General features: G+C 45.7%; 1 protein-coding gene across 5 annotated transcripts in view; it reads left to right on the forward strand.

Moving 5' to 3' along the window:
• The window catches only part of SLC18A2 (solute carrier family 18 member A2), a 58254-nt gene extending 41538 nt beyond the window's left edge, over positions 1–16716 (forward strand). For 2 of the 5 annotated variants that reach the window (XM_072129313.1, XM_072129315.1), the window contains 6 exons: positions 8411–8506; positions 8933–9011; positions 13095–13146; positions 13228–13291; positions 13415–13534; positions 14030–15003. In XM_072129313.1, coding sequence (XP_071985414.1) covers positions 8411–8506; positions 8933–9011; positions 13095–13146; positions 13228–13291; positions 13415–13534; positions 14030–14805 — 1187 coding nt within the window. In that variant the 3' untranslated portion in view covers positions 14806–15003. The other 3 variants (XM_072129316.1, XM_072129317.1, XM_072129314.1) reach the window with 3 other exon arrangements.
• Positions 16717–22255: the final 5539 nt, after the last annotated feature.

Below are 22255 nucleotides of genomic sequence, written 5' to 3' on the forward strand. Positions count from 1 at the left end.
TGGCCTCGGGAGACTGAAATAAAAGGTTCTCTACAATAGTTTTCAGAAGCTGAAAAAAAAGAATCCTGCCTTTTAGATTTTTTGAATTTATTGTAGTCTGTGATGCTCCTTTTGTCACTTTTGTTCCTGGGTGGAGGGTGGACAGGAGAAAGACATTGGGGCTTATTTGCTAAGTGTTTGCGACCGCATCTTCGTTGGATTTTCTGCCATTTTCGGGGATTGCACCACTTGCACAGGTATTTAACAGGTGTCTGCGCTGGGATTGTGTTGTACCCGATCGTATTGTGGCGCAGCTGCGCTGCCTTTATGCGACAGAAATTGGGGGGGCTGGTCATCGGACGATCCGATTGATTCAGGGATATAAGCCTTCTTAAATGAATCCTCCAGAACAAAATTTATAGTTATCGTTGGGTGGCTGGAAATTCAGGGATGTTAGGGTTAAATTACTTTGTGAGTAGCCACTCAATGGGGCACATATACTAAGGGTCCGCGGATCGCATTTTCGCCGGGTTTACCGACTATTTCCGCTTGGCGCCGCATTTAACAGGGGTTTTTGGCGCAAGAGAAACAAATTGGGGGGCGTGACGTTGGACGATCCTACTGATTCGGACTGACCACGGGACTTAAAATTCAAATTATGTCGCAAGTCCAAGCACTTACATGCACCAGGAAGAAGAAGGTGAACTCCGGCGGACCTGAGCGGGGAAGTGACACATGCAGGATATCAGGCGCACGATCGTAGTGTATCGCGCCGGACTTCATCTTCGTCAGACCGTCCGGATCACGGATCACGCAGGGACCGGGTAAGTAAATGTGCCCCAATATATTGTGAGGAGTGATCCGTGTTTGAGGTCGTCCTTGATCATGCCATGTGCTTGTGGACGCTGTAGTGGCGCTAGATATGAGGGAAAGCGACACAGTATCAACACATTTCCACCTCAGACGCAGTTTCCCTTCACTGTCCGAGCATAACATGGCGTATCCCTGCTCCACTGGGGATCTCTGCCGAGCCATAGTGCTAAAACCTTTTTTCCACAAAAAATATTTAATTACACATTAATATACTGAGGTAGGAAAAATGTGAAAATGACACTTCCTAACAATACAATACATTTTTATTTTTTTTTTCTTTGCACAAAAATAATTACATGGAATAAATGGAACACTACAAAAGTAGTGAAACACTACACAAAACCAGATGAGTACTAGGCCAACAGTTTTAGGGTTGCAGTTAGGTTTAGGGTTGCAGTCAGTTTTAGGGTTGCAGTTAGGTTATTGGTCGCAGTTAGGAGTAGTAACTGGAATCCCCTAATGATTTTTACACAATAAAGATCATTTTTAACCCCTCCTTTTCAATGTTACTCAGTTTTATTGCTGTTTTAGCTCCTTTCACTCATTGATCATCAGTGTAAGATTCCAGAGTGTGAGCAGGGATTCTTTGAGCAGACACTACATGATCCCTCTGTGCTATGAAATGCTGTGTGTGGACAATGTGCTTAGATTATGAGGGTACAGGGTTTATCTATACTTTTATTTAACTTGTGAACATTCTACTAGTATGTGATAAATAGAAAAAGAGCGATCAGAGTCATAAAATACAATGACACACTGAGATCTGCGAACTCACCTAATCAATAAAACAGAGTCAGCTCTGCTATAAAGACCTTATCTGTCCTGTATCTTGTAGAAAGGGGAGTAACTACAGCGGTAAAAGCCATAGCAGCTGTGGCATCTGACCTGGAGGAAGTGCACCATTATATACATATTGGGGCTTATTTACTAAGGGTCCTGCGGCTGCATTTTCGTTGGGTTTTTCGACTTTTCGGGGATCGAGCCGAGGATTGTGTCGCACGCGATCTGATTTTGGTGCATTGGCGCCGGCTTTAATGCGACAGAAATCGCATAAGAGAAGCTATTCATGCGAATATTCCCACCATAGTCAGAAGATTTACGGTCGTATCCAGGGGTAACCAAATTTGTAAACACCAGGACGGATAGAGACAGGTTGGACTTATATCTGTGAAATGCGGTATTTTTTGTTAATAACAGTGAATTAGAGAATGTGTTATTTTGTTATCCTGAGTATATTTAAGAATTTTGTCTTTGTGGGAGGAATACCCCTTTAAATACTTGTTTAGTTTCAGCTTTTTTTCCTTTTGTAAGGTCTAACAAGGGTTCTGCAATACTGGCAAAATGAGGGGCAAACCTTTTTGGTGTGGGGGCTGTGGCCAGTCTTGTATTGCCCCCACCTTATATTGACTTGAGGCTTGATTCTGCCTCTGCCTAAAACCTACCCCATGTATTTCGCCTGACCTGTACCTATGGATCACTTTTCTGGGTTGGCAGTAAAATCTTCTTCTCTAAAGGAGTCTACAACAACATGACTTTTCTAGTCTAGACTAAAGATTAAGATCATCCAGGTAGACTCTCAGGTATTGTTTGTGATAAATTAAGATTTCATCTATTGTCCTTGAAAACATCCCTCAGGAGTAGAACAAAGTAGTTCTGTGGGGTTGGGGGGGTCATAGTCTCGTCTGTGTGGGGACAGGCAGCTTCAGCCATGGTCGGGTCTGTGTGGGGGGCGCTGTCAGCCATGGTCGGGTCTGTGTGGGGACAGGCAGCGTCATCCATGGTATGGTCTGCGTGGGGGAAGGCATCGTTGGCAATAGTCTGGTTTGTGCGGGGGGGAGGCAGCATCGGCCATAGTCTAGTCTGTGTGGGGGGCAGTGTCAGCCATGGTCTGGTCTGTGTGGGGGAAGGCAGCGTCAGCCATGGTTTGGTCTGTGTGGGGGGCGCTGTCAGCCATGGTCGGGTCGGTGTGGGGGGCTCTGTCAGCCATGGTCGGGTCTGTGTGGGGACAGGCAGCGTCAGCCATGGTCGGGTCTGTGTGGGGACAGGCAGCGTCAGCCATGGTCGGGTTGTGTGGGGGAAGGCAGCGTCAGCCATGGTCGGGTCTGTGTGGGGGAAGGCAGCGTCATCCATGGTATGGTCTGCGTGGGGGAAGGCATCGTTGGCAATAGTCTGGTCTGTGCGGGGGGGAGGCAGCATCGGCCATAGTCTAGTCTGTGTGGGGGGCAGTGTCAGCCATGGTCTGGTCTGTGTGGGGGAAGGCAGCGTCAGTCATGATCTGGTCTTTGTGGGGGAAGGCAGCGTCAGTCTTGTTCTTGTGGGGGGAGGCAAAAAATAATCCTCAAAAATGGTGAAGCAATACAGTAAGATGTGTATCTCGATTACCTCTGGATACCTGGAAGCATAATCCAAATTCACTTGAATATTGGTGCCCCCCTAACAGACTTAACTAAAGAACCCACTGAATCCATGGCTATTCGTTCCAATGGTACCTCAATGACATGAAGGGGAACCAGGGGCCTCTGCAAAGAGACACGGGCAAATCGGATATACTCGAGTATAAGCCAAGTTTTTCAGCACCTTTTTTATGCTGAATCCACATACAGCTTTTACTCCGGTATATAGCAAAAAATCCTACTAAGATTGCATGCATGAAGTCCTCTTACCATCCTACTTGGGGGAACACATGCAGTGTCTTTAGTCACTTTGGTCACTGGATCATCTTGAACATCTCCATGTACATAATTGGACCCCAAATATTTTCCAGGGACGCAGAACACATGGGAAAGATTATTTTGTAAAAGTGTCACCAGGCATACCAAGTTAAAAAATGGCTCGGCTCAGCAATGTTTACAGCTGACACACCTGAGGTCCTCTAGCCAGGCACAGCTGAGCGCTGTGGACACCTGGCACACCTGAGGTCCTCTCACTCGGCTCAGCACTGTAGACACCTGGCACACCTAAGGTCCTTGATCTCGGCACAGCTCAGCACTGTAGACATCTACTACACCTGAGGTCCTCTTGCTTTGCTTGGCTCAGCACAGTATACACCTGGCACACCTGAGGTCCTCTTGCTTGGCACAGTTCAGCACTATATACACCTGAGGTCCTCTAGCCCGGCACAGCTCAGCATTATGGACACCTGGCACACATGAGGTCCTCTAGCCCGGCACAGCGCAGCACTGTAGACACTTGGCACACCTGAGGTCCTCTTGCTTTGCTTGGCTCAGCACAGTATACACCTGGCACACCTGAGGTCCTCTTGCTTTGCTTGGCTCAGCACAGTATACACCTGGCACACCTGAGGTCCTCTTGCTTGGCACAGTTCAGCACTATATACACCTGAGGTCCTCTAGCCCGGCACAGCTCAGCATTATGGACACCTGGCACACATGAGGTCCTCTAGCCCGGCACAGCTCAGCACAATATACACCTGGCACACCTGAGGTCCTCTTGCTTTGCTTGGCTCAGCACAGTATACACCTGGCACACCTGAGGTCCTCTTGCTTTGCTTGGCTCAGCACAGTATACACCTAGCACACCTGAGGTCCTCTTGCTTGGCACAGTTCAGCACTATATACAACTGAGGTCCTCTAGCCCGGCACAGCTCAGCATTATGGACACCTGGCACACATTAGGTCCTCTAGCCCGGCACAGCTCAGCACAATATACACCTGGCACACCTGAGGTCCTCTTGCTTTGCTTGGCTCAGCACAGTATACACCTGGCACACCTGAGGTCCTCTTGCTTGGCACAGTTCAGCACTATATACACCTGAGGTCCTCTAGCCCGGCACAGCTCAGCACAATATACACCTGGCACACCTGAGGTCCTCTTGCTTTGCTTGGCTCAGCACAGTATACACCTGGCACACCTGAGGTCCTCTTGCTTGGCACAGTTCAGCACTAGATACACCTGAGGTCCTCTAGCCCGGCACAGCTCAGCATTATGGACACCTGGCACACATGAGGTCCTCTAGCCCGGCACAGCTCAGCACAATATACACCTGGCACACCTGAGGTCCTCTTGCTTTGCTTGGCTCAGCACAGTATACACCTGGCACACCTGAGGTCCTCTTGCTTTGCTTGGCTCAGCACAGTATACACCTGGCACACCTGAGGTCCTCTTGCTCGGCCCCGCTCAGCACTATATACACCTGAGGTCCTCTAGCCCAGCACAGCTCAGCATTATGGACACCTGGCACACCTGAGGTCCTCTAGCCCGGCACAGCTCAGCACTGTAGACACTTGGCACACCTGAGGTCCTCTTGCTTTGCTTGGCTCAGCACAGTATACACCTGGCACACCTGAGGTCCTCTTGCTTTGCTTGGCTCAGCACAGTATACACCTGGCACACCTGAGGTCCTCTTGCTTGGCACAGTTCAGCACTATATACACCTGAGGTCCTCTAGCCCGGCACAGCTCAGCATTATGGACACCTGGCACACATGAGGTCCTCTAGCCCAGCACAGCTCAGCACAATATACACCTGGCACACCTGAGGTCCTCTTGCTTTGCTTGGCTCAGCACAGTATACACCTGGCACACCTGAGGTCCTCTTGCTTTGCTTGGCTCAGCACAGTATACACCTAGCACACCTGAGGTCCTCTTGCTTGGCACAGTTCAGCACTATATACACCTGAGGTCCTCTAGCCCGGCACAGCTCAGCATTATGGACACCTGGCACACATGAGGTCCTCTAGCCCGGCACAGCTCAGCACAATATACACCTGGCACACCTGAGGTCCTCTTGCTTTGCTTGGCTCAGCACAGTATACACCTGGCACACCTGAGGTCCTCTTGCTTGGCACAGTTCAGCACTATATACACCTGAGGTCCTCTAGCCCGGCACAGCTCAGCACAATATACACCTGGCACACCTGAGGTCCTCTTGCTTTGCTTGGCTCAGCACAGTATACACCTGGCACACCTGAGGTCCTCTTGCTTGGCACAGTTCAGCACTATATACACCTGAGGTCCTCTAGCCCGGCACAGCTCAGCATTATGGACACCTGGCACACATGAGGTCCTCTAGCCCGGCACAGCTCAGCACAATATACACCTGGCACACCTGAGGTCCTCTTGCTTTGCTTGGCTCAGCACAGTATACACCTGGCACACCTGAGGTCCTCTTGCTTGGCACAGTTCAGCACTATATACACCTGAGGTCCTCTGGCCCGGCACAGCTCAGCATTATGGACACCTGGCACACATGAGGTCCTCTAGCCCGGCACAGCTCAGCACAATATACACCTGGCACACCTGAGGTCCTCTTGCTTTGCTTGGCTCAGCACAGTATACAGCTGGCACACCTGAGGTTCTCTTGCTTGGCACAGTTCAGCACTATATACACCTGAGGTCCTCTAGCCCGGCACAGCTCAGCATTATGGACACCTGGCACACATGAGGTCCTCTAGCCCGGCACACTTCAGCACAATATACACCTGGCACACCTGAGGTCCTCTTGCTTTGCTTGGCTCAGCTCAGCACAGTATACACCTGGCACACCTGAGGTCCTCTTGCTTGGCACAGTTCAGCACTATATACATCTGAGGTCCTCTAGCCCGGCACAGCTCAGCATTATGGACACCTGGCACACATGAGGTCCTCTAGCCCGGCACAGCTCAGCACAATATACACCTGGCACACCTGAGGTCCTCTTGCTTTGCTTGGCTCAGCACAGTATACACCTGGCACACCTGAGGTCCTCTTGCTTGGCACAGTTCAGCACTATATACACCTGAGGTCCTCTAGCCCGGCACAGCTCAGCATTATGGACACCTGGCACACATGAGGTCCTCTAGCCCGGAACAGCTCAGCACTGTAGACACCTGGCACACCTGAGGTCCTTGTTCTCGGCACAGCTCAGCACTTCTTATATCCCCATTTTTAAACAATTTTTTTACCCATTTTGATTTTTGGCAATTACAGCGCCATGTGTCAATGAAAATGACCTTGATCATAGACTGAATCTATTATCATTTTTCCTGGGGAATTTGAATCTGCAATAAATAGGGGGTTCCTATTTAAGATTTTAAAGTTACCCTCCCACCCCCAGCTGTTGGGGCTAGGAGACCAAGATTGGTATCATTGGATACATTTTTGAAAAATATTTGACATGTGTATTTGTAATATTTTGATCTGACGTGTATTTCGCTATATATTTCACTATCCTGACCTTTTTTTTACACCCTGTATGTGTATATATATATTTATAGCGGGGTCTGTGGATGGCATATACTGTGTGTGTGTGTGTGATGGGTAATGGGGTCTGTGTACTAGTGGGGGCTCTTGTCTGGTTATTTGCTTTCCTCTCACTGATTCGTTTAGTCGATAATCCAGGTAGAAATCTGGACAATCAAAAGCAGAATGTAATTTCCTGATGACTCGCCTTCTCCTCAGAATGAGACAGAATGAAATCTGAGGATCCTTAGATGTGAGGCCATTGTGTTCCTCCGCTCTGAGATGTGTTACTTCAGCATCTCATTACTGGGTGATCCTCGCTAGATGTACATCTAGAGGGAGCGACCCCAGGAATAAAGAACAGACTCCTATATGGGAAGGGCGCATATTTATATGTATGTACATCTAGAGGCTGGAGCTTCCCCCATTCTTCTTTGTACATCTAGAGGCTGGAGGTTCCTCCATTCTTCTTTGCACATGTAGAGGCTAGAGGTTCCTCCATTCTTCTTTGTACATCTAGAGGCTAGAGGTTCCTCCATTCTTCTTTGTACATCTAGAGGCTGGAGGTTCCTCCATTCTTCTTTGTACATCTAGAGGCTGGAGGTTCCTCCATTCTTCTTTGTACATCTAGAGGCTGGAGGTTCCTCCATTCTTCTTTGTACATCTAGAGGCTGGAGGTCTCCCCATTCTTCTCTGTACATCTAGAGGCTGGAGGTTCCCCCATTCTTCTCTGTACATCTAGAGGCTGGAGGTCCCCCCATTCTTCTCTGTACATCTAGAGGCTGGAGGTTCCCCCATTCTTCTTTGTACATCTAGAGGCTGGAGGTTCCCCCCATTCTTCTTTGTACATCTAGAGGCGGGAGGTTCCCCCATTCTTCTTTGTACATCTAGAGGCTGGAGGTCATTATATACTTCTTTGCAGAATGGCTGTAGATCAGTTACGTTGATTGGAGAAGGTTTATTAAGCCTCAGATTCAGGCTCTACCAGGCTTCTTACAGGATTGTCCCTACATCTTCCCATCATCTCTAACCATCTCCCTAGTCCTTTCTGAAGCTTGACCTACACCCATTATCCAGCCCCCCAGGTGTCACAGTGGAGATTGGGATGGTGTTGTCATCCAAGCTCCTTCCATGTTATGGGGGAGCTCGGATCCCATGTGTCTATGTTATGGGGGAACCCGTGTCCCGTGCCTGTGTACTCTCCATCAGGACCTCGCCCATAACACACACAGATGGTGATCTTTAGGATAAAGTCCATTGTAATGGTTGAAAATGGACACAAGCCCAAACAATATTTGTATAGTGTTAATCCAGATGACGGTGAAATCCCATATATGTTGGTGGAAGTTCTTAGACATTTTACCTTCTTTGTGTTATAGGCTCCATATGTTTTGCCAATATGGCCATCGCCATGATGGAGCCAGCGCTGCCAATCTGGATGATGGAAACCATGTGCTCTAGGAAATGGCAGCTGGGTAAGTAACTATCCCCAGGATGTGTGAGACGCGTCATCTACGAGGCTCATACGGCCTTACGTCAGTCACTGATGGATTAGTCTACATTTTTAGTTTGGGATGATCTCTGCCTCCTCCTGAGTATTTTGTCTGCTCCCAATAATGAGGAGTGTCCTTGGCCATATAGATGGTTCCGGTCGGCCCGAGACCCTCTCTCGTCCAGGCCCGGTTGCTCACTCTTCCGGCCTGGACCCTCACAGCTCCATGCAGGACCCCTCTATCCGTAGTAATTACTGCAGGGATCTGCACCGCAAGCTGGGAGAGTAGATAAGGCCGAGCTGTGGGACAGGCCTGGGATAAGATCCCCCCACATGATAACATCCTCCGGATATTAAACCTTCTCATGAATGTTTCATCACGGCAGATAACACCATTGTGTCTCCCCAGGTGTGGCCTTCCTCCCCGCCAGCATCTCTTATCTCATAGGAACCAATATCTTCGGGCCCCTGGCTCATAGGATGGGGAGGTACGTGGTGCAGGTTACTTATTGCTTTCAGATCTAATCAGGAACATCCTGACAGCTGAGGCCATGGGGGTCTGTGACTAATCCTGTGACCCCCAGTCACCAAATCCTGTACAACACTGTGGCCCCTGAAATGGTTAATGCAGAGCAAGGGATAACAGGCACTTCACATCTCATAAACTATATTATTGATCCGAGGCAGAAACAAAACAATCAGACATTGACAGATTAAGTGTCTGCAGACAAGAGACACCGGGAATATGATACTATAGATAAGAGCACCAGCCGAAACGACATATTCCTGTGTGGAGGAGACAAGAATACAACTACTATAATACTGCCCTCTATATACAAGAATATAACTACTATAATACTGCCCTCTATGTACAAGAATATAACTACTATAATACTGCCCCCTATGTACAAGAATATAACTACTATAATACTGCCCCCTATGTACAGGAATATAACTACTATAATACTGCCCCTATGTACAAGAATATAACTACCATAATACTGCCCCTATGTACAGGGATATAACTACTATAATACTACCCCCTATGTACAAGAATATAACTACTATAATACTGCCCCCTATGTACAGGAATATAACTACTATAATACTGCCCCCTATGTACAAGAATATAACTACTATAATACTGCCCCCTATGTACAAGAATATAACTACTATAATACTGCCTCCTATGTACAAGAATATAACTACTATAATACTGCCCCCTATGTACAAGAATATAACTACTATAATACTGCCCCCTATGTACAAGAATATAACTGCTATAATACTGCCCCCTATGTACAAGAATATAACTGCTATAATACTGCCCCCTATGTACAAGAATATAACTACTATAATACTGCCTCCTATGTACAAGAATATAACTACTATAATACTGCCCCCTATGTACAAGAATATAACTACTATAATACTGCCCCATATGTACAAGAATATAACTACTATAATACTGCCCCCTATGTACAAGAATATAGCTACTATAATACTTCCCCTATGTACAAGAATATAGCTACTATAATACTGCCCTCTATGTACAACAATATAACTGCTATAATACTGCCCCCTATGTACAAGAATATAACTACTATAATACTGCCCCATATGTACAAGAATATAACTACTATAATACTGCCTCCTATGTACAAGAATATAACTACTATAATACTGCCCCCTATGTACAAGAATATAACTACTATAATACTGCCCCCTATGTACAAGAATATAACTACTATAATACTGCCTCCTATGTACAAGAATATAACTACTATAATACTGCCCCCTATGTACAACAATATAACTGCTATAATACTGCCCCCTATGTACAAGAATATAACTACTATAATACTGCCCCCTATGTACAGGAATATAACTACTATAATACTGCCCCCTATGTACAAGAACAAAACTACTATAATACTGCCCCCTATGTACAAGAATACAACTACTATAATACTACCCCCTATGTACAAGAATACAACTACTATAATACTGCCCCCTATGTACAAGAATATAACTACTATACTACTGCCCCCTATGTACAAGAATATAACTACTATAATACTGCCCCCTATGTACAACAATATAACTGCTATAATACTGCCCCCTATGTACAAGAATATAACTACTATAATACTGCCCCCTATGTACAGGAATATAACTACTATAATACTGCCCCCTATGTACAAGAACAAAACTACTATAATACTGCCCCCTATGTACAAGAATACAACTACTATAATACTACCCCCTATGTACAAGAATACAACTACTATAATACTGCCCCCTATGTACAAGAATATAACTACTATACTACTGCCCCCTATGTACAAGAATATAACTACTATAATACTGCCCCCTATGTACAAGAATACAACTACTATAATACTGCCCCCTGTGTACAAGAATACAACTACTATAATACTGCCCCCTGTGTACAAGAATACAACTACTATAATACTGCCCCCTGTGTACAAGAATATAACTACTATAATACCGCCCCCTATGTACAAGAATATAACTACTATAATACCACCCCCTATGTACAAGAATATAACTACTATAATACTGCCCCCTATGTACAAGTATATAACTACTATAATACTGCCCCCTATGTACAGGAAGATAACTACTATAATACTGTCCCCTATGTACAAGAATATAACTACTATAATACTGTCCCCTATGTACAAGAATATAACTACTATAATACTGCCCCCTATGTACAAGAATATACGTACTATAATACTGCCCCCTATGTACAAGAATACAACTACTATAATACTGCCCCCTATGTACAAGAATACAACTACTATAATACTGCCCCCTATGTACAAGAATATAACTACTATAATACTGCCCCCTATGTACAGGAATATAACTACTATAATACTGCTCCTATGTACAAGAATATAACTACTACAATACTGCCCCCTATGTACAAGAATATAACTACTATAATACTGCCCCCTATGTACAGGAATATAACTACTATAATACTGCCCCCTATGTACAGGAATATAACTACTATAATACTGCTCCTATGTACAAGAATATAACTACTATAATACTGCCCCCTATGTACAAGAATATAACTACTATAATACTGCCCCTTTGTACAAGAATAAACCTACTATAATACTGCCCCCTATGTACAAGAATACAACTACTATAATACTGCCCCCTATGTACAAGAATACAACTACTATAATACTGCCCCCTATGTACAAGAATATAACTACTATAATACTGCCCCCTATGTACAAGAATATAACTACTATAATACTACCCCCTATGTACAGGAATATAACTACTATAATACTGCCCCCTATGTACAAGAATATAACTACTATAATACTACCCCCTATGTACAGGAATATAACTACTATAATACTGCCCCTATGTACAAGAATATAACTACTATAATACTGCCCCTATGTACAAGAATATAACTACTATAATACTGCCCCTATGTACAAGAATAAACCTACTATAATACTGCCCCCTATGTACAAGAATATAACTACTATAATACTGCCCCCTATGTACAGGAATATAACTACTTTACTACTGCCCCCTATGTACAAGAATATAACTACTATAATACTGCCCCTATGTACAAGAATAAACCTACTATAATACTGCCCCCTATGTACAAGAATACAACTACTATAATACTGCCCCCTATGTACAAGAATACAACTACTATAATACTGCCCCCTATGTACAAGATTATAACTACTATAATACTGCCCCCTATGTACAAGATTATAACTACTATAATACTGCCCCCTATGTACAAGAATATCACTACTATAATACTGCCCCCTATGTACAAGAATATCACTACTATAATACTGCCCCCTATGTACAAGAATAAACCTACTATAATACTGCCCCCTATGTACAAGAATAAACCTACTATAATACTGCCCCCTATGTACAAGAATATCACTACTATAATACTGCCCCCTATGTACAAGAATATCACTACTATAATACTGCCCCCTATGTACAAGAATATCACTACTATAATACTTCCCCCTATGTACAAGAATATAACTACTATAATACTGCCCCCTATGTACAAGAATAAACCTACTATAATACTGCCTCCTATGTACAGGAATATAACTACTATAATACTGCCCCCTATGTACAAGAATATCACTACTATAATACTGCCTCCTATGTACAAGAATATCACTACTATAATACTTCCCCCTATGTACAAGAATAAACCTACTATAATACTGCCCCCTATGTACAAGAATAAACCTACTATAATACTGCCCCCTATGTACAAGAATAAACCTACTATAATACTGCCTCCTATGTACAGGAATATAACTACTATAATACTGCCCCCTATGTACAGGGATATAACTACTATAATACTACCCCCTATGTACAAGAATATAACAACTATACTACTGCCCCCTACGTACAAGAATATAACTACTTTAATACCGCCACCCCAGCCCCCAAAGGAACCGAAATAACTACCACAATAGCACCTCCTATGTACAAGGTGATATTACGTTTTCTGCTTGCAGGTGGTTGTGTGCATTCATCGGGATGATAGTGGTGGGGATCAGCGTTATATGTGTGAGTACTCCGCTGGTGGTTGGGTTTGAGGGAGACGAGTCTTTTTATAATAAAATGTAACAATATTCTTTCTATACTCAGGTTCCATTTGCCAAGGATATTTATGGTTTAATAGCACCTAATTTTGGTGTTGGCTTTGCGATTGGTAAGTTTTTCCAATCCCCGGAAATCATATCACATGGTCTCAATCTTGTCCTAGCAGAAAGTTTTATAAGATCCTTGTCCTGCTGATACTGGTATTTGTATCTCTACTTATGTACTCGGGCAGGGATGGTGGACTCATCGATGATGCCCATCATGGGGTACCTGGTGGACCTGCGTCACGTCTCTGTCTATGGCAGCGTGTACGCCATCGCGGATGTGGCCTTCTGTATGGGCTTTGCATTAGGTGAGTGCTGTCTGGTTGCTGTTGAGAAGTCTGAAGGTATCAAGATCACATTGTCTCACAAGGATGGACTTGTTTACTCAATGATCTGCTCATATCGGGGAACAAAGCATCTGTGCCTCCGGCCTGGCCCCAACATCTGAGTAATCGCACTGTGAGCCATCTTCATCCTCTCTGCTCATATCTTGCAGTGCAATGAGACAGAGTTGCAAACCTTCTCAGTGCTCATATCTTTCTAGGCCGTCAGCTGGAGGCACCACCATCATCATCCTTCATATCATCACCGCTCATATCTTGCAGGGCTGTCAACCGGAGACGACACCATCATCATCATCATCCTTCATATCATCACCACTCATATCTTGCAGGGCTGTCAGCTGGAGGCACCACCATCATCATCCTTCATATCATCACCGCTCATATCTTGCAGGGCTGTCAACCGGAGACGACACCATCATCATCATCATCCTTCATATCATCACCGCTCATATCTTGCAGGGCCGTCAGCCGAAGACGACACCATCACCATCATCATCCTTCATATCATCACCGCTCATATCTTGCAGGGCTGTCAACCGGAGACGACACCATCATCATCATCATCCTTCATATCATCACCGCTCATATCTTGCAGGGCCGTCAGCCGAAGACGACACCATCATCATCATCATCATCCTTCATATCATCACCACTCATATCTTGCAGGGCTGTCAGCTGGAGGCACCACCATCATCATCATCATCCTTCATATCATCACCACTCATATCTTGCAGGGCTGTCAGCTGGAGGCACCACCATCATCATCATCATCCTTCATATCATCACCGCTCATATCTTGCAGGGCTGTCAGCCGAAGACGACACCATCATCATCATCATCCTTCATATCATCACCACTCATATCTTGCAGGGCTGTCAGCTGGAGGCACCACCATCATCATCCTTCATATCTTCACCGCTCATAACTTGCAGGGCCGTCAGCCGGAGACGACACCATCATCATCCTTCATATCATCACTGTCATATCTTGCAGGGCTGTCAGCCGGTGACACCACCATCATCATCCTCATCATCATCATCATTGCTCATATCTTGCAGAGTCCTCAGCCGTTGGTGCCATCATCAACACCACAACTCATTTCTTTCATGGCCATCATGATAGTCACCTTCCAGCTAGTCTTTGCTCATATCTCGGAGGCCTTTCAGATGGGGGCATCATCCTCATCCTCCTCATTGTGCATATTATCCAGGACCATTATCAACATCGCTACCTAAATTATCCATGGCCATCAACGAGAGTCCCCATGATAATCATCCTCTTCCTCATGATTGCTCATATCCTGTAGGGCCTTCAGACATAGGAGCCATCACCATCCTCCTTTTCACTAATCATATCATCCAGGGCCTTTAGCTGGAGGTACCATAAGCATAATCATCATCCTCTTCCTCCTTATCGTCATTGCTGCTCATATCTTGCAGGACCCTCAGCCGGAGGCGCCATCGCTAAGTCCATTGGATTTCCCTGGCTGATGACGATAATCGGAATTGTCGATATTGTCTTTGCGCCACTTTGTTTGTTCCTCAGGAGTCCACCAGCCAAAGAAGAAAAGATGGTAAGGAACCAGAACCACCAATTATGAGCAATTTGTCCATTTGGTTTAAACGTTTTCAGGTGAATTCGAAGTCTTCCTTATAATGATAGTCTTCTGGTATCCAGAGATACTAGAGATGCCTTCTATAGACAGATCTGACTCATGTCTGTCGATTGGATTTTATGAATGGATGACTAGTTCCTGGGTCAGTGTATCAGATGCATCTAGAGGAGCGGACGGTCCACTGACCCAATTTATGGACATATCTTCTCCTGTCTGTTGGATTCATGAGCACCGGGCAAATTACTAGGCCGATGCTTCAGATGCCTCCAGCTGAGGTACGGTCTGCAGATGGAATCGGGTCTAAGGATAGTGAAGGGTAAGAGCTCTACGCACATTCATTAAAGTATTTGCACCACCTTTCCGTCCGGCTTTGCAGTGAAAAGAATGTGCAAACTGCCTGTGCATGTATTTATAAAGTGTCTGGCTGCTCTGTGTCCGACAAGATCACCTAAAAATGTCCACCTAGAAGGGGCGAGTTATTGCTTAGTCGGAGTTTGTGGCAAAATTCTGCAGCAAAAAAAGAAAATGGTGACACTTCCTGAGCAGTGCAGGGGGCGCCAATTTTGATGGATCTGGCGCCCCCTGTACACTCCACAGGCAATCTGCACATAGTATTTATAAATTTGTGCCATGGTCCAGACTTTTATCATTACTACTTATTAACCATTTAGGAGTTTGCTGAACATTTCCTTACAGATTTCCTAGGTGGACAATGATGATGCCTTGGTTAAATTCTGTTGTATTTAGATGACATGGAGGACCCCATTAGACGCCACAACCTCCAGGACGGCTCCTCTGATGCCTTGACTTTGTGTGCACCACCACCTCTTCTCTCATATCCTCTTTCTTCCCGGCAGGCCATTCTCATGGAGCATAACTGCCCAGTGAAGAAACGTATGTACACACAGAACAGCGAGCAGCCGTATTTTGCCGCAGATGAAGAGTCGGAGAGCGATGAATGATCCTGGGGCTCTGTCTCACACCGCTAGTTGTTCTTACATTTCATTGTTGTATCATTGGTCTAACAGTGACATAGTAACAAGCCAAAGGTCTCTTGTTCTGTCCTAGCGGAGCGGCGGTCTGTGACGCGGAGAGCTGCGCATCCCCAGCTGGGGTAAGAATATTCCCATGTTGTGAGCATGTATGAGATGCCCTGCAGAGTTATCATAGGTGCCAATAAGGGATAGTGAGAACTGTCCTAGAATCACACTCCCATCGCAGTACCCATAATGTCTGTGCGGAGGCCTGGCTATTGGTGGCTCTCTGTCGATGGCCACGCTCTTCTCTGCAGCCGCGCTCTCCGTGCTGATTCTATACACAGTCTCCAGTCTCTGCCCCACGATGTGATGTATATTATCTACACACATCGCCAGCCGCCTTACCGGGTAACACACAAGCTTTTATAGAAACATTTCTATAAATATATTGTTAAGAAACTTTATTTTATGTATTTCATTTTATTACATATTATGCAATATATTTTTAACTACTGTAATCGTAATGTAAAGGTGTATAAAATGCATAAAAACCACGACTGACCTGCGTCCGACTCTTGTATGTACGAGTACTAAGGTTGTCATCTGTAATGACCGTGACCAGGGCCAGTCCTGCAGAATCTATTGGCTCAACACCGGCCATCCATGTCACCTCTAGGGAACATGTTTTTATACAGGCAGTCCCCAACTTAAGGACACCCAACTTACAGACAATCCCTAGTTACAGATGGAACTCTCTGGCCACTGTGACCTCTACTGAAGCGCTTGGGATGCTTTACTTTTGTCCCAGGCAACATCGATGGGTTGTGAGGCGTCTGTGATAATTGATAGTATTTATTGAAAATTCTTGTTCCCGTGACAGCACAAAAATTTTGAAAATCCATTTGTCATAGGGACATAGTTACAATTATAAAACATACCTATTCTGACTTACATACAAACTCAACTTACGTTTAAACTTAAAGAACCTATCTTGTACGTACTGTAAATGCATTGTAGGCGAGGTCCCAGCATAGCCTATTCTATAGTGTTTAACAAAAGGAATGCAAATGAGGCCAGTGAACCCATATAGGGGAAACTTTCTTTCCGACTTTGTCTGAATAATCCCTGGATCTACTTCCCATAACGTGACAGTTTTACTTTAAAAACAACACAACTCCTTGTGTATTTAGGAACTTACAGAACATATTATCAGAGACCAGTGCACATTAGGGGGATTATGACTTTATGGGATGTTTATGCTCCCGTGGACATATAGATGCAGATAAGTTGCTTTGCCTGGTTTACTTGAGATGGAGCTTGGCTGTCACTGACTTTCAGAGGGGCTGCACGATGATGCCACCCTGTGTAGGACATATCTGGGTCATCACCATTCTCTGTAAATCAGCCACACATCTCAAGTCACATCTTCCCACTTTCCATAGAAGACCGTGAGGAATCTAACAAGAGCTAATGACCTCTCTCCTCGCACACGCTGCAATTATCACGGCCAATTAAGCCATAATTGTTAAGCCGGTCTCTTCCGACAGAGGCTCATTTAGACCAATTGTCGGATCTGGATATTCGCAGAGTCCCGGTAGTAACTGGTTCCTTCTTGAAAGTAAAATACTGCTCCTCAAGCTGTAAGGGTCCTTCGATACACCAACAGTTATTGATGGGTGAAAAGCATTGTATATATTCTCATATATTCTTCTGCATTGTCATTTCTGGGTCAGTAGGTGCAATTGTTCATCAAATACTGAACTCTAAGGCCCCTTTCACACCTGCGTTGCAGATCCCGTCAGAGTCTGATCAGAGAGCGATCAGGGTTTGGTCGGACATTTTTCATCAGTTTGTTCAGTGTCTCATTTTATCACACGCTTTTTGGGCGTTTTCAATGCATTTTTCATAATACAGGTGAAAAAGACTCAGGACTGTGGTCTATCTTTTCTATGGCAATTGATCAGGGAAGAACGCATTGGACTTGATGAGTCTCAGAGTGGAATGCGTTTTCAGGCATCTCCATAGACTTGTATGGTGCGTTTTTCACAATTATGACTTGCATGCTGAGATTTAAACGTACGTTTTAAAAAAAGTGCGTGTGCGTGAAGAAACCCATTGATTACAATGGGCCGGAATGCAATGCAAGTTCTGTATGTCAAAAGCATGCGCAGAACACGCACGTGAAAGGGGCCTAAAGGAGGATATTCTAGAATGCTTATGTTCTCAGTTCGGTGGCTCTTGTCAACTACTCATTGTGCAATAAGGTCTTTCAGGTGGTGTGGCCATGAATACCAAACTCGTGAAACCTCTTTGTATGTAGTAGAAACGTGAAGGCTCCTCTATATAGTAGCGAATTAGACTTTTGAGGGATTCTGGAAGTGGCTGTCCAGGATCTAAGGAAAGAACAGGTTCTGGTCTTCACACAACGGCCAAGATATATTATGGTGTCTGCACCAGTTGTTGTAGAAGTTTGCATGAAAAAAAAAATGTCTTTGGATCTTGCACATGTATTTATTATGCGTTATTATGACTTTAGAAAATTGTCCACTTTAAGGGGCGTGGTGGTGCTTATTCCTAGTTTGAGACACATTGATGTCTAGAATCCGACAGAATTGTGTTGCACGTGTAGACTGAAAGTGCATCACGGAAAACAAATGTGCATCTCTGTCACATCCTGAAAGCACAGCAGATTAAGAGCCTGCAACACCGTTACATAATGTGGCGTAAAGTGCACATTAGTGAGGAAGCTGCGCAAAGGCAGATTACAACAGTTTTCATGTATCCGGGGCCAATACATGGATATCCACACATGGACATAAGTTTTGCTGGGATGGGCGGCTGCAGCTCGTTCCCTCTTCTTAGATCCATTAACGTGATGGATCATATTATATCTGGTGGAAGTCGTCATTCATTGCAGAACCTCCAAGACAAGAAGATGAGCTCGGAGAAATGTTCAGAAGCCAACAAGTTTATTTTGCTTCTCCCCAACTTTTGACATATCCTCCTCAACAGAGTCCGCAGATTGTAATCTCCATACATTACGACCATTGATGCCATCATGGACTATATGTATATTTATTCTTGTGCATTATAACAGCTCATACAGAGAACTTTATAGATGGAGCCTTCCACCATATTGTGTAGATGAATGCTCTGCACCTTCTCACTTCTCTCCAGCTTCCAGACCACTGAACTTCTGACCAGAGACTATTCCGCAATGTAGATGATTCTGAGCTCTTCATCTTTAATCTTCAGTGAGGATATGAAGCCGCTCCAGCTTTCATACTCCTTTGCTCCAAGGAGATTTTTTTTTTCTTTGCGGCCTTCATATTTACCCCGGTCCAATGATCTCGGATCGCTCCGGGAGCTTAGGCTTTTCCAACCCTGACATACAGAGTCATGACAGCTGCTACTGACGGATTCTGCTTTCTATGGATTCAGGATCATTGAATGTAACTGATGAACAGGAGCGATGTCAGCCGCAAGACGTACTGTAATCTATGACTTCGCGGGAGAGTTTAGGAAGAGGTCATTTAAAGGGCCAGAGGAACTGTATGCACTCAATGAGGAGCAATAGAATAAGCTGTATCAAGACCTTCACCTCCTATACAGTGGGTACTACAAAATTATTAAAGTCTATGGGATCCAGGCCTCACCCTCTGACCATTAAACCTTATTATTCTCTCTGTGGAACAGACTTTTTCCTCGTGAAGAACATGTTCTGTCTAGAAGAAGCTAGCGGCATCAGCACATGTGACTTAAAGGGGAGGTCTCAGGAAGATCTGTGTCTGGTAAACAGAGGGTTAATAAAACCACACAGCACACCCCCATCCTGCAATGCTTTTATTATGGAAGCTACAGTATGTACATTACAGTATCATTGCAAAGTGTACATTATACAGACTTTTCCAGTTAATCCCAGGAACCTCAAGGGCAGCAGCCGAAGGCATGTGACCCTTCCCTTAGACCTTTGCCATCCTGCCCTCCAGGTATAGAAAAATATTGCACTACATAGATTCTGCACTTTACAAAAGAGGAATGGAATTAGCAGCATCAGACCAACCGCAGGTCGCTCCACGCGCGCACACAGGGTTAATGAGTCGTAGGGCTGTGAGTGGAAATCTGCAGCTGTCTCTCCCTCAACTTTTTCTTTTTAATGCAGTTTTAAAAGTCAAATCCAGGAGTGACATAGAAAACAGATTCACTCCATGTTTTAAGAGAGTGCGGAGGAGAAGAGAATGATTAGTCATCAAAACTAAAATGGTTCAATCAAACAGATGGGGTGTAATGATAAAATAAAATGGAGGATGTGGCGCGGCAAAGCCAAGGTTCAGACAGGAAGAGGAGGAGACAGATGTGGTGGGACAGAGCCAAGGAGCGGACGGGAGGAGGAGGAGGCAGATGATATGGTGCGGCAGAGCCAAGGAGCGGACGGGAGGAGGCAGATATGGTGCGGCAGAGCCAAGGAGCGGACGGGAGGAGGCAGATGTGGTGCGGCAGAGCCAAGGAGCGGACGGGAGGAGGCAGATGTGGTGCGGCAGAGCCAAGGAGCGGACGGGAGGAGGCAGATGTGGTGCGGCAGAGCCAAGGAGCGGACGGGAGGAGGCAGATGTGGTGCGGCAGAGCCAAGGAGCGGACGGGAGGAGGCAGATGTGGTGCGGCAGAGCCAAGGAGCGGACGGGAGGAGGCAGATGTGGTGCGGCAGAGCCAAGGAGCGGACGGGAGGAGGCAGATGTGGTGCGGCAGAGCCAAGGAGAGGACGGGAGGAGGCAGATGTGGTGCGGCAGAGCCAAGGAGCGGACGGGAGGAGGCAGATGTGGTGCGGCAGAGCCAAGGAGCGGACGGGAGGAGGCAGATGTGGTGCGGCAGAGCCAAGGAGCGGACGGGAGGAGGCAGATGTGGTGCGGCAGAGCCAAGGAGCGGACGGGAGGAGGCAGATGTGGTGCGGCAGAGCCAAGGAGCGGACGGGAGGAGGCAGATGTGGTGCGGCAGAGCCAAGGAGCGGACGGGAGGAGGCAGATGTGGTGCGGCAGAGCCAAGGACGGGACGGGAGGAGGCAGATGTGGTGCGGCAGAGCCAAGGACCGGACAAGAGGAGGAGGCAGATGTGGTGCAGCAGAGCCAAGGACCGGACAAGAGGAGGAGGCAGATGTGGTGCGGCAGAGCCAAGGACCGGACAAGAGGAGGAGGCAGATGATGTGGTGCGGCAGAGCCAAGGACGGGACGGGAGGAGGCAGATGTGGTGCGGCAGAGCCAAGGACCGGACAAGAGGAGGAGGCAGATGATGTGGTGCAGCAGAGCCAAGTATTGGATGGGAGAATTTGATTTTGGTGCAGAAGATCCAAGGCTTGGATCAGAGGGGGTGGATGTGGTAACTGTATCCAAAACATGCTGTATGGTGGAACAAAGTCTGTTATTATAACTACCCCCTTCAGCTGGTCCTTATTCGTCATCGCCCCCCCTCCCCCATCCTCCAAGAGATCAGTGATGAGTATGGTAGCAGGTCAGGAGCACAGGAACCATCACACAACTTGCAATCAATGAAGCTGCTCATACCAAATGGGCCTGAGGCAGTGTCATGGGACGAGCAGTAAAAGGACAACTGCAGCAGAAGAAAAATACCACGTGATGTTCTCTGACCTAACCTTAATGCACCCCGTCACAAAGCCTCGAAACATGGAGGCGGAAGCAGCTCAGGGAGACATTTTACACTCATTGCATATGCTGTACAAAGAAAACCAAAAGTGCAGACAGCTCTGCTCCAGCATACATCTACCCCAAATCACCCAGGACTGATGCTAGTGGGGCCCAGGCTATTCTTAAAGTGACATGTTGTATGTATTGTGCATAGGTTTTTAAGCTTCAGTAGAAAACACTTTTATAAATTAAAAGTAGATGCATGAGGTTCAGTGAGACCCAGGAGTCAGCAGAGTATTCAGGTCAGCTCATCCAGCTTGGACAACGTCTCAGGAGTGTTACCAAACATGCCAACCGTACAACCAAATGTATGGTGGAGCCGCTCTGTACTGTCCCACCTAATCAGAACACCCACCCAAGCCCAATGGCCCCAACAACAAGAGACAATGGGTCACTC

Source organism: Engystomops pustulosus, chromosome 11 (assembly GCF_040894005.1).
Source record: "Engystomops pustulosus chromosome 11, aEngPut4.maternal, whole genome shotgun sequence".
In the NCBI taxonomy this organism is placed as follows: Eukaryota; Metazoa; Chordata; class Amphibia; order Anura; family Leptodactylidae; genus Engystomops; species Engystomops pustulosus.